Here is a 14,501-nt window from a genome sequence, read left to right as displayed (position 1 = left end):
TTAGTAAAAGGCTGCTGTCCAGATCATTAGGGTTCAGTATGACATTTTTATTACTACTTTATTATTGAATGTGAACTTGTTTGTGTTAAATCTGTTGAAAAAATTGGGTACCTTGACACAGAGTGGTAAGTGTAGGTCACTTCAATGATAAACTATCTATAAATTTTCGGATCTCAGAATCTCCTACTGGGTTATACTGCACAAGAGATATTAGCATTTCTGCAGCTTTTTGAGCACCAGAATTAGATGGAGGCTAAATGCCGTTTTTTAAACCCATTCTCTTTTATTGAGGTGAAATTGACAAATAGGAGTTCTGTATCTACTGCAACACATTGCTTGATTGTGTGAGCAAGCACTGATTTTGCTGTGCCAGAGTAAACTCTCATGTGCGTCTGTGGATTGTGAGGACCCTGGTGGACGGGGGTGAATCAAGCCCCGAGTGTTGCTCTCTGTAATCTGGCAGCTGTGCTGAACTCTATTATATTTCTTTCAACTAAATGGTGTGATGAAATGATTAAGTGATTAATGGCGTGTAATGTCTTTCACCTGAATGCACACGTCACCTAATTTTGAACCAGCTCAGGAGCAATTTTTTTTAAAGCCAGCTTTACTGTAAATAAATGCAACGAAAAAAGGTTATGTACGCAGGGAGAGGAGGGTACCACCTTCAACACTTTTACCACGGTCATTTTGTGCCTGCTGTTTGCACTTGACCATAGTTCCCACTAGTTGTCTTTTTGTTTGCTTTTTCTGTGTGATTCTGAAGACCTCCACTGGCTTGACAGTATCTTTGAGGACCTTCAATTTCAATCGGATTCTGTAGTTGTCTTCTCTGTTCAAGACTAAAAAGACTCAGTCATTTTATTCTGTCTTTGCAGGGCAGTCCCTTAAATCTTTGCATTTTTCGTTTTATGGTGACCAAAATTGTACGCACGTCATGCATATACACATAAAACTAAATTCTAAACAAATAATTTGCATATACACATAAAACTAATTGAGGTATACAAGCAGACCTCCATATACACTATGGATAGGAACCAGAAAGTTACAACATATTACAAAACGATGTATAAAAAGGGGGGTATAAAAAGTTTGCCCAGTAAGAACAATGTGATTATGAAGGGTTCAGGACCATAAGAGCTCAAACTTTGCCCATGATCTGTCAACATTACCAGCAACTAGGTTATTGCTATAAATTAGGAAGAGTAGTCGTTTAAATACGAATCATTGTGGTATTCCAATAATTACGTCACACCACATTATACTAAACTGTTACTTGTTGGCACAGTAGTTTGCAGTTCTGGGGTCGTAGGTTTGAATTCAGCCAAGACCCTGGTCTATATAGAATCTGCCTGCTCTCCTTTCATGTCACAGAAGTTTTTGGTGCTTGTTCAAATGCTTGGTTTCCCCTCACCTCCCAGAAAAATGTATGTTATGTTGAGCTGGATATTCTTCAGTGTTCTCCTGAGATTTCTCCCTGTGAGAAAGAGGGCCAATCTTCTTACTTCATTACCCCCTGAACATGTACAGGGTGACCTCAGTACCTTTTTTCCTCTGAGCTCTTTATATGGGGTATGGAATGAGGCAGACAGACATTTTCCAAGTTAATATTAGGGCTGAAAATAAGTTTGTGAGGTGGTTAAGTAAATATTTCATTATATACAGTTCTTTATTGTTACTTATTCTGATTGAGCAAAGATGTCTGAAAGAGCATTTTTACAGCTATGGTCAAAGCATAGTTCCAACATTGCTCCCTTTGTGTTTATGAAACAGGCTGTCATGTGATGTTGATTATTTATTGATTTATGTGTTTTTAAGAAAAATTCAACAATTTACATCAGAAAGAAATATTGAAATATAAACTGCTGAACCTTATTACATTATAAAAGCATTTTTGGGGGGAAAGATGTTGTGCCTCTATCTTTAGCTTTGAATTTTGTGATCATTCTAAGACGTAGTGCATGTGTGTGCAAAAGTACTTATGTGCTTTTATTTAGGAATACTGCAAAAATCACAAAGATTAATCAAAGATTAATCAAAAGATTATATTGTTTAGAGAAACATGGAAGTACAATATTATTTCTTTAATGGATACATTCTTTGTGTATATAACACCGTACCATAAACAATTCCTTTAGTGTAAGTTTAGGTTATACATATTTTGTCTTTACATACACAACACTTTAGGACAAACGCACAAAGAAAATATTATTTAATTTTAATTTCACATGTGATGCAATAATTAACAATAGTCTACTTTTACATAGGCATTTACTGTACCAAAAAACAAAACAGGGCAGACTAGATGTTAAAATCAGAGATGCTAAATATTTACAAGAAGTATTGTAAATATTTAGAAGAAAGTAGGCAAAATTGTTTAGAAATCTATAGTGTAGGAATTGTCCACAGACTTATTCCATTTTAATAAATGGTTTAGATGGTTAAAAAATATTATAACATTGGGCAGTCAAGTATATAATAATAATACTGAGAGAAGTTAGGGAATTTTAAGATCTTGAATTACCTCTTTGCCAAACCAATATGAATGGTTTGGTAATGCTTTTTTGGGGGGAAACCAAAGTTAGCTTTTGTCTGTTGAGCTGAAGTTGTGTTATCTTTGATTTAATTATTTCAAGAGAAACTGTAGGTCTGTTTAGTAGACCTCCAAAGAATTTGTAATCGTTGCCTAATCCAGTGATCCACAGAACTTTCTTAACAATTATTTCCATCCTGCTCTTAAAACAAGTCCAAATTTAGGGCACCATTGCATTGAAGGGCAAAATTTTTTTTTAAAAAAGTACAGTATATTTGTGAAAAAAGCAGTTCCTGTCTCCAGTTTTAGTAAAGTAGAAGCAATCGTTTTTTTGAAGATTAAAGAATAAATACAGAAAAAATAAACAAACTTTAGTTTAATAATAGTTTAATAATAAATACAGAACAAATAAACTTTAGTTTAGTTCTAAACTTTTAAGTTGCTAACATCCCATCCTTTCATTTCACTGGCCTTGGTCAGGCCAAGAACATAATTAACAGTGTCAGGTTAGGTTAAGGAAAGCAATTAATTTTAATGGGTGAGTGTGTTGTGATAATTTGCATGCCTCTAAAAAAAAATTAAAATGGGGATGCTACAAATATTCTGTTTGACTGTGTCAAATATTGTTGCCACACACAAAGCTTATGAGAGAGTTTCATCCTAGCTTCAGCTGCTGGTAAAGGCATTAACTCCAAGAAATGATGAGCAGGGTTACTGAAGAGATTCACTTGCACAGTTTTAGGGAACATGTATGGTGATATAAAACAAGAAAAACAGTTTAATGGCTCAGTTTGTAAAGAAATACAGATATGAAAAGACACTGAAAATCTAAATGCTTTTCGTTCATGCTTTTATTCTTTAGCCTAAGCACCAGAACTATCATTCAAGATTATCAAAAAACCAGGTAGAAAAAAATTCTTGTGGCTGTTTTTCTATGAGGAGGGAAAGTAAAACTTTAAAATACACATTGGTTTCTCATGCAATCCATTCCCACTCTCTCTCAGAAATCATTTGATGACCAAAGAGTTCAATCTAAATAAATCTGTAAATTATTTTTTGCCCTTAATTTGGATTTACCAACTGCAATTGGCTGGCGTCCAGTCCAGGGCGCACACTGCCTTATGCCAGTTGCTTGCCTGTGATTTTCAGGACCTCTTACACTTACACTGTAATGAGAAATGTAGACATACTGCTGTAACACACACACACGCAACCAGATCCCTTTGCCATTTATCATGTTGAAAGCTCCACTCTGCCTGGGTCACCCGACATTACACAGAAGTTGCTTTTGGCTAGATAGTCAAAACAGCACAGAACTATTAATTTGTGTTCAGACGTTTGGTGAATCCTGGTCACAGCCAACATGGTCCCACTGACCCAGTCCTGAACTAACAACATCTGCATGATAGAGCTCAACCAACACTCTGAACGACTGTTTTTATTGGTTAAGATACAGTACCAACAGAATCTACAAAATTTTTTGTGTTCTGGTATCCTTTAAAATGTGAAAGCATTTTTTTTTCATTTTTGGGAATGAGCAGCCTTCAGTATTTTCCTCTTGTAGCTGAAAGCGTTTATTTAGGGATTGTCGGAGACTTATTCTAATCTAATATACAGTTTAGGCCCAATTATTACATTGGGCAGTCAAGTACATAATGATTACCCTGTTTCAGGCAGTTTCAGGCTCTGCATTTCACTGAATGCCAAACCAATATGAATGCTTGGTGATTCATTTTTGATGTCCACCAAAGTTAGCTTCATGTCCGGTAGGACTCAAGTCTCATTACCAAAAACCTTAAGACATTGTAAGGGAATTTTCATTTTTGGTTTTTTGAAAACCATGGAGTTTGCAATCACGACACAATCAAGCACTGCCCAAGCTTTCTTTTCAGTTTCTTTAAACTCATTATTATAAGCCCAAATTTAGGCCTCACTTCCCCATAAGGTTGCAATGATTTGTCTACCTAAAAACAGAACCACTGCTTCTCTGATGACATCAGCAGGGCTATTGAGAGTTTGCATAGGATCAGTGACCAAAAAAGAATCCTTTATTTATTTAAGAAGTATTGCACAATTCTCTAGATTCACTGATAACCCTATAGGATGTTTACAGGAATCTGTAATTATTTTGTCTTACAGGTTTTTTTAGTCCTACAGAACTTTTTCATTGGTCATTTACGTGTCAGCACAAACCACTTCATATTATTAGTATTGCTGCTGTGTTGCATTTCGTAAATTTTTTAAAGTCAGAATTAAGTAGTTCAGTTGATTTATTGTCTTCACTTGAGAACCTGACCGTAAGCACGAGTATGTTGGACTCCCCCAACTTATGAGAGATAAGGTGGAAGAAAGCATGAGAAACAAAATACAAGTGGGTAAAGATAGAATCCCACTTGAAGAATATTTTTATATAACTGAGCGAAAGTTGGACGGGTGATGGTGTGCCCTCCTCCAAAAGTTTAATCTTAAACTTCACTTCTTCCTCAGAAAATTAGTGCTGAAAAGGGTGTTTAACTTTTGAGGGAAACGTTATGGTGATGTATTAACCTAAGCTTCATTTCCCTTCGTATTCGGAAAACTGTAGCAGTGAAAACTATAGAGAGTTGTTCCTGAACATTTATTGGAGTTTACAATGAACGCACTGGAGAGAAAGCAGGAACCAAGTTCACTTTCACCTCAGCTGCACTGGTAATCATTCCTGCAGTCATTTCCTGCAGAAAATAAATTCCATATGTAAGCCTATTTTCTTCACATTCATCTTTTGCATCTTTGCTTCTTTTGCATCACCACAAGATGATGAGGATCAACGAGCATCATTGTTTTCATGTCCCTCTTTAAGAATCCTTGTCAGTCCTTTTTTTCCCTCTGTTTGAGCCTTGCGACCACTCCTAAAAGCATTGTGTCCTAAAAAATGCCAAACGCTGACATTTCCACCAACCCAGTGACCAGTGCTGTTACTGGAGAGCTTCAGAGCATGCAAACTGCTGGTGACCCCATATGCTGACATGAAACAGGCACAGCAATTTAAGAGTTCACGTTTTAAAGAGATACAGACACAAAAACACCCATGAACTTTCTGAAGTGTTTACGCCTACAGACGCTTTTTTAAACTGAGCCCTAAACAACAGGCCTGTCAGTCAATCTTTACCACAAATGAACAAATAAAAAGAGAAGAATCATTGAGAGCATGCAAGTTGATATTTTCCATAAGAAGGAGGAACAAAATCAGATTTTTAGTGACGTGGGCGTGGTATTCTTTTCTTAAGCACTCTGAATTCAAAACACTCAGAAGGACCAAATCTTAAGATCCCACATTAACTATGGAAAAAGTCTCTTAATCAACGTGACCACTCTTTCATCTCTCTTTTCAACGTGACCACTGTTACATATACTGTGTCTACATGAAATGGGAAAGCATTTTCTTTTTTTTTTTGGAATCCCCAGGAAACTTCGACAGGGAGTTCTTCCCCAGGCTGAAATGTCTTGTCCATTCTGTGGTTTTCAGCCTTTTTATGGAGAAGATACTTATCTAAAAGGGTCTGATGTGATGGTAGCCCGGAGTGAAGGTTTTGTGTGATCATTTCCAGAAGATCTTCTGGCCACAAGAGATCAGTGGCAGTTACCAGCATTTAGTGAGCGGTGCCAGAGCTGGTCTGCTCTTCCTCCCTGGACTGAAAATGTCCCGAATTTCCGTCTCCAGTCTGACTCCAGGGACCTTAAAGATGGACACAGCTGAAAACAGAAGGAGAAGCCCCAGTAAAGACCTATCATTTCCCAACATTGCAGAAGAAGAAGAATATGAGAACAAAATCAGGATGTTATTCAGTTTTACACTCCTTAGTCAACTGTCAACACTCCTTCAAGAAAAAATATTTAAAAAGTGCTGCGCAAAATGTGTAAATTGTGGAAAAGATTATTTAACATTGGCAGAGGAATGAATTTTTTTTTTCACTAGGAAGGCTGTGAAGTTAGAAAAAAATAAAGCACATTTTCCACAAGAGCGAAAAGGCTTCAAAGTTGTTAACTGATGCTTTTCGTTGGACGCACTCATTAAATGAAACAAAGTCGATGTGATGAGGTGTCCAAATTAAATAAAAGCTAACTTGTTACTTTATGCTTCTCAGGCTTAACGACGGTCCATTTTCTTCTGGTAGGTTAATTCGCTTCTGGGAAAGTTGGCCCTGGTGTGAGTGTGTGCGTGTCTGTGTTTGTGTCTGTGTGTGCCCTGTGATGGACTGGCATCCTGTCCAGGGTGTACCCTGCCTTGTGCCCGTTTCATACTGGGTTAAGCTGCGGCCCCCCTGTGACCCTGAATTAAATAGAAAATGGATGGAGGGATTCATGGATTTTATAATACTGAATTTGTCTCCATTTTTGCATGTCTCTGAACATGAGAGCGAAAAGTGAAGGCTCGGCAAGCTCAATTTCTTTCTGGATCTGTTTCTAGGTGTACTGAAAAGAGAATACCCTGCTTCCAAAAGTGAAATCCATTCGAACTCTCCTCTCCCATTTTGGAAAGGACAGATACAGAGCCAATCAGCCTGAATCCTTTTATATAATCTTTTATTATATGGGAAGAAGTCAGAGCCCTGACCTAAACAAGAAAAATGTGGAGAAATAAACCAAGCCCCAAGGCTTATCAATGGCAGAAAACATTTAAGCGATGCAGTAATTTATACGGGGAAATTACTGGATATCTGTGACATCCAAGAAAGGTTGATAACACAGAGATACGCATTATAAAGTCGGGCTGGATAGATGAGCACTTGTGAGAGGAAGACTGGGTGTAAATAATTCACTCAGATGCTTTGAGGTACTTCTGATGAAGATGTATTGCTGTGTTGTGTAAATACCTGCAGGTCTGGGGCCTACCTATTTTCCCAGGACGCACATGACAAGCTCTCCAGAAAAAGCTCCAGAGACAGAATAAAAGGCAATTATGCTAAATCCTCGTGCTGTTAGAGCTGTGACTCCAGGGCACACCACACAGCTCAGCAGTAAGTAATGCAACGTGTGTGGCGATATGCTCAGAATCTAATTGCGCTCGGCTCAGACTGAAAGCGAGAAGCGAAACAGGACGTATGTGAAAGTAGACTAACAACCTCATTTTCGCTTTTGCGTCCTGTCCTGCAGCCTTCCCTCCTTCATTACAAGGGTACAAGCTCTACCCTCTATGGGGCTACGAAGCAGTTCTAAGAATAACTTAATAACTGAGATAACTCTATTCTTGGTTGAATCGCAAGGGCTGTTGACCTGGTTTTAAAAATAAATGTCTCTTCATAATCCAATCTGCTGGCTGCATCACTGACTTCTGAAAACCTACTGGGGTCAACCAGTGCTGGCGTACATGAGTGTTTTAGTGTGGAGCCACCCAGGCAACAGGGGTTGGTCCCAGGCCCAGTTTCCGCTATGAGCCCAGTGGGGGTGACGGTACATTATATTTAACAGCGATTAAGTGCCGACTGTTCAATTCATTTCATGTTTCATACTTCAGGAATTTTGTTATCTTCTCTACAGGGACTAGAGTGGTCAGGCCCTCCTTGTGTGAGTCTTACAAACTTACTGAGGTCAGCATTCCCTTACATGATTCAACTCTGACCCTAACCTCAGTGGGAGCTGCATTTTGAAACCATGACAGACTGAAGGACGAAATGGCAAGGTGAGCAATTTGATATATTTCTTCCCATAAATGTGATTAAGAAGCTGATTCCCGAATGCTGTGGCTATCAGAAGTAAAAATCCTGGGTCATTTAGAATCTGGGAATTCTGTTGATTGAGCCACCAGTCATCTTATTGATTAGGAGAAAATGCTACAGGATTACACTCAATGGGCTAACAACAAGTTGAAGGAGGAGAATGAGTTCCTGCAGGCCAAATTGTAGCAGCAGAAAAGCTGAGAGACGAAGATTCAGCCAGTCTGAGAACAGTGGTAGTGGCCTCCAGGCGGAACTGACGAAGATCCAGTTGAGGAGGGTGACAATGGAGTGACCATCACCACCTGGGCTTTGAACCCCAGAAGCAGAGGAAGAGAGTTTATGTGATTGAGCCCAGACAGTAATGAGAGAGGACTGGGACAGGCTGTCAGGCTGCTCCTTGCTAGACACTGAGTGACCAGAAGGGGGAGCACTAGCAGAAATGCAGGGTGAGAAATGGCTGCCGACGTTGGTTTCCTCAGTACCTCAAAAGATAGGATTGCTATCCCTCCTCTTACAGTACCTGGAAATATAGGTGGTAGAGCTTTGACTGTCTCTTTCTTTAGGCTCAAAAGTAAAACATTAACCAGAATACAAGTGAAAATTGATTTGCAGTGCATTTAAAGTTGAGAACGGGAAGCTTTTCTTTAAATAAGTCTTTACACGGATTTGAATCTGCAGCAAGCTGTTGAAGAAGGTATAGTGGCTTCTTTCTAGATCCTTTTACAAACTAGTGCTACCCAAGTAAGATTGATGGGCCAGATGACTTTCCCTTATTTCTGTCTTGTTCAGATGTTCTTTCTTACATATGTTACAAATGTTGCACTCATTAGAATGTAAGAGGAGCTTCATCATTTACATCTAGTCTGCAATGTACCTGTAGTTCAGTTTTCTTTTCTTTCTCTTGGAATGAATGCAGAAATATGCTGGCGTTGAAGCCATACAAACACTGCACTCATTGGGAGTACTGATATGCAATTTCTCCTCAGTGTTGCCTCAGCAGGGGGTTGACAGTCTCTTGAATTCCTGGCGGAAGCAATACCCCAGCAGTCTTACTGTTGACATCTTTATATATAAAGAAACAGATACTGCCTAGGAAGAGTTGATTTAAATGCCACTCTCCAGATCCGGGATGGCTGTGCTTTGACACAGACACTGGCTTTCACTGCAGGACATGTTTCTTACCGAAGCTCTGTGTCACATCAGTGCAGTTAATTGGGAATAAATTTACTACATTGATCTGGAGATAGCTGATTTATACTGCAGGACATTTACTGAACCAATATCGGTTTAGAATTGCTAGGAGCATAAACCCTTAGATTTGAATGAAAACCTCTGGTGTCCAGTACATTGACCACTACACAAAAAGAACAAGATGTGCAAAGGTTTTCTACTGCTGACTTAGGAGTCTTTGGATGAAAATGAAAACTTTGACCTCCATCCTGATTACCACAAATTGTACACTCAGTACTTGATGGGCCTCAGACATAATTTCAGCACATTCATATATCATTCAAAAAGGGGACTTTCTGTGAAAAGTGAAGGTTACAAATTTCAAATATGAAGTTGACAGGAAAACAATTAAACTAAAAATTCCATCTGTTGTGGGGAGCCAGTGCCTATCCTGGCAAGCAACGGGCACAAGACAGGGTACCCCATGGGCAGGACTTTGGTAAAATGCAGCAAATTTCTGTGTATGCAGAAGGGTTCACAATTTAATAGGAACACATTCCAGTGACATCACTCCAATGGCTTCTCAGTCCAATTCAAGAATCAATCCCATGCAAGGACTGGAGTTAAGGAATACTTGTTCACTTTGCAGCTTACTGCAAGGCATGACTGTAAAATCCATGTTCTGTGACATGCTTTTAAGGGTTAAAAAGGTTAAAACAGTATCACACCAGAATGGGTCTGACACCAAGCTTAACAGAATATTTTCATGTTGAAATATAAATGCATTAATCAGACCCTCCCTTTTGTCTCCTCACAAACTTTGGCCCAGGTTTTGGAATGAGCCTTGTCTGTGAGTCATCAGACCACAGGATGTTGAGTAAGAACTTCAAAGTCTTGTCTAGGTATGTTTTGGTATACTGTATGAGTGTCTTTGACTTTAAACACTTTCGGAAAAAGAAGCCTGTAGCTGTTCATACTGTATATAAATGTGTATTGTATGAGTTCATTGTTAACTGTTATTTTATAAAAATCCAAAGATGTGTACACACTTTTCATCTTCAGGACACAATCTAAGATCATGGGTGAATGCTGGTTTATGTAGTAAAAATTGCAACTGTAATTTATGAAAAATACAGTGCTCTTCAAAAGAATTGGTTCAGTGAAATCACAACTGTTACTTTTCCTTTACAGTCAAACAATTTGTATTTGTGGTCATGTAATGCATGATAACATTTATTTTTGGGCAATTTTGTGTATGCATATGAACTTATTTGAACCAAAACCTAGTTTCACTTCAGCACAGTGAGTTCAAGAGACCATACGTTTTGTGACACGTTTACCTTGAGTCAATGTCAGAGCTTAAAAGTCGGTATTTTATTGAGATAATAGTTGTATGAAGTCTGGGATCCATTGAGCTCACCAAACACTAAACATTTCAGATGCTGCTGATCTGAGCTTTTGCCTATTTGAAGGGTGTTCTCTCCTAAACATTGTCTTTCTGCTGGAATCAGTTGGAATGTTCATCTGGATTTAAATTCACATTACAACTGGAGTTTGACTTGTCCAGTTTAGGATTTTGTACTTTTTTTACTACAGGTGAATTGCACTGGCTATATGTTGCTGGTCATTGTCATGCTGAATTGTGAAGCCCCACCCAATAAGTAAGGATACCTTTGTATCAGCAGACAAAACGTTCCTGTAAACTCCAAAGTCCATTCTGCTTATATAATTAGTTACATTACTGTGGAACTGTGCTCAAATACCAATCAGAATTTCTGGAATATTCCTTCAAACACAACATTTAAGACTTAGTGCTATAATAACTATAATTGTGCTGTAAACATTGCATGGAATAATAACACTATCTGAGTAAAACATACTGTAAGTATACATTGTACTAGCCTCTTTACTGTACCTCTCTCATATTCTAAGTACTGGGATTTTTAGTATCAAGAATATGGCTTTTGTACCCATCCATTTTCAAGTAACTACTTTATCTTCAGAAAACTCAAACTCAAAGAGAGTCAGAGTCTATCCTAGGGGTCTCTGGGCTCAGGGCATCAGGTGGAAGATACACTCTGGAAGAGATGCTAGTCCATCACAGGGCACACTCCCACACATTTTGGATCTACAGACTGTGGGAACAAATTTCTCAAATGTCTCAAAACAGGAGGAGACTGGTGTCAAACACAAGACGCAACACAAAACTCTCCAGCTTTGTTTCCATTGAAGAAGCTCCAATATGTGCTGTAGCCCAAAAGCAGCTGAAGCTCTCAATCTGACATACAGTAAATTCATACCCTGTATATGCATTTACTGTATATAAAGGATCATGTAAATCTTAATTCCATGATTAACGATAGAAAGAAGCTTTGTTAGGTCCTTTATTAATATAAAGTGACACAATCAATCCCTTTTTCTATTTATTTGATTAAAGGTAAGATTCAAATTGGAGAGTGTGCATTTACTGGGCTACTATTATATAAATGCCTAATAGCTAACATTTTGAAGGGAGAAATCTGCACATGGGTTTGCAATGTACAGGACAAGACAATAATACATTTAACAAATTTCCCAGTGCAATTTCAAAGGAAAATCTCCTTGAGTAGCATAACATAAATCTGTCCATACATATATTATTTGTAATTCTACAACTGAGTACAAGGGAGGTAGATGGGAAATCAAAATATATAATATTATGCTTAACAGGTACAACGGAATGCCTTTTCCTGGGTACATTTTTTAAATTTACTTTTTATTCACAGCAAGCAAGGCAGAGAAATATAACAGACATCCAGGTGTAAAGAGAGCTGTCAGCAGCCTGTTGTCCCTGATACCAAAAACTGGAGCACTAATGAGACCTCATTATTTGCCAGCTTTATGTTGTATTTTTATCATAATTATGCCCAAACGTCACCTCCTGAATAAAAAGATGCAGTCATATGCTGGCAGAATTAAAACGCTGTTAGTCATCTCGTCTTTATCTCTGGTGCAGTGTTTTCTTATCCTTTGTGAAAAAAAAATATATACAGATTTAATTGCATCTCCAGCAACTGACAAGAGCTGACATATTAAAAGGCATTCTGTAGTTTAGTTGCATCTTAAGGAATATTTTGCCTTCAATTTAGATATTTTTATTTGCATTTTCTTAAGTGTTCATCTCAGCCAGAGACAGCCGAGCCAGGGAAGGGAGGATAGGAGTTTCTTTTGATCCGAAAGCTCCTGTTTTGTTTGCAGGGAATGTCTGAGATGGAATGTACGACTACACAGAAAAGTTTCCTGTTTGAATCACGGGGTTTTTGGGCAAAGAAAAAAAAATCAAGTGTGTGCTGCCTTGACTGTAAAACACATGATTATAAAGAGTTTTTTTTTCCTCTAAATCACCTTCACCCCTTCCACGCAACTCACCAGCTCTCTCTGTGAAAACCCATAACTGAAAAACAGAAAAATACAGTAACAATAATAAAAGTAACTGGGAACCTGAAATAACACCTCAAAGTGTTTAGTCTGCTTTTTAAAAATCAACACGGACTCTAAACTCTCACCACTCTGGAGCACATGGCCTAAAAAGGTCTACTGTTCCTCTGAAAGGAATCAGCCGAATATTCCAGTTCTTCAATGAGTCTGAAACACACTGCAGAGCTGCACGATGACAGATTGTGTACATGTAAAAAAATAGTTCAAGAGCAGGTTTATTGGATGGGTGGGACCACATACTTTCCAGATGTGTAGAACAACATTTGCCCAGCATTGGAAATATGGATAACACCATAGATTGAAGGGCTGCATATTCAATTGATAAATTCTTTATATCCAGGGCATTAACAAAATGTAAAGAATAAAGGACCTTAGGAAATAATGATGACGATCACACAGATGATGACAATTCACATTATTCATCTAAAGTTAAAATGTTCACATGTACAAATTCTATACACTGTTACTTGTAGTCGTCTCTCAGGTGTGGTGTAACCAAAATGGGTGATGGATCTATTCAGGAAAATAGATATTGAAATAGATTTTCTGTATTGAAAGTGGAAAGAATGGGGGGGGGTTACTGTCAGTTGTAGGGGGTCTTCCATTTGGGATAAAGAACACAAAGGTGCATAAGAAGGAAGTATTTGGAAAACCATGGTCCAGCAGGCAAGAACATGAACAAAGCCTACAGCAGAATGGTAGGAGACGAGGAGGATCTTTCCAAAAATGTCAAGGAGGGTCCGAGTTTAAAGGTTGTAAGGCCAAATTCAGGATATGCACAGCAAAATATATATAGCAAAAATATATAATCAAGAACTCTAAAGGAGCAAAACCCATTTGAACCAATGTATTGAACATTGGGTGGGATGGCACTGCCTGAGGAAATTCTCAGCCTGTTGCCTTGGACAGATGCAAGACGGAATGTTTTCAAGAACAGGGCAATTTTGCTGCCTGACTCTAAAGCTTAGAAAAAAGTGAAAGTACTCCGGTCTCCTCCCACAGTCCAATGACAAACTGGTAGATTGGTGTGCCCTGCATTGGACTGGTGTCTTGTCCAGAATGTATCCCTGCATTCTGGGATACATTGCCACCTATTGACATTTGATTGGACATTAGCATAGTTCCTGAACACTTCAGAATTCATTCTGCTGCTGCATTATCAGTCACATCTTCAATAAAAACCAGGGAGCCAATTCCAGAGGGAGACATGATGGTCCAAGCCATGCTTCACAAACGAGATGTTGGACTTTGGATCTTTGCAGTTCCTCTCTGTCCCCACGCTCTTGCCTTTCCGTCACTTTGATAAACGCTTACCTTCGTCTCATCTGTCCAAAAAACTCTGCTGCCCCGTCACCCCAGGTTGCAGTCGATAGTGTTTTCCTTCCTGCTGACCTGATTCTCCCTCACCTGGCATTTGTTGGATCTGTTCTCACCTGTCTAGATCTCCTTGCCTGGCACCAGCACTGGCTGCGATAGCTCTCTATCTGCCTGGTTCTCCACCTGAAGCTGCCCACAGCTGTGATCTACTCCTGCTTGCCTAGTTATCCATTATCCAAGGCAGCCGTTGCCCTCCCCTTTTCAATAATGGCTTTTCCTGCAATTAACAGAGAAAGATTTGCTTC

At 38.7% G+C, this 14,501-nt stretch overlaps 1 protein-coding gene across 1 annotated transcript in view; it reads right to left on the bottom strand.

Moving 5' to 3' along the window:
* Positions 1-3,372: 3,372 nt before the first annotated feature.
* cdk15 (cyclin dependent kinase 15) overlaps positions 3,373-14,501 on the bottom strand; it is a 152,167-nt gene continuing 141,038 nt past the window's right edge. Inside the window, exon 14 of the mRNA XM_088930527.1 lies at positions 3,373-6,268. Within this exon, the coding sequence (XP_088786653.1) occupies positions 6,156-6,268 (113 nt within the window). The 3' untranslated portion in view covers positions 3,373-6,155. The remainder of the gene's footprint in view (positions 6,269-14,501) is intronic.

The sequence above is a fragment of the Atractosteus spatula genome, chromosome 13, assembly GCF_055471065.1.
Source record: "Atractosteus spatula isolate fAtrSpa1 chromosome 13, fAtrSpa1.hap1, whole genome shotgun sequence".
In the NCBI taxonomy this organism is placed as follows: Eukaryota; Metazoa; Chordata; class Actinopteri; order Semionotiformes; family Lepisosteidae; genus Atractosteus; species Atractosteus spatula.
Note: the sequence above shows the minus strand (reverse complement) of the source record. Positions and strands in the feature narration are given on the sequence as shown.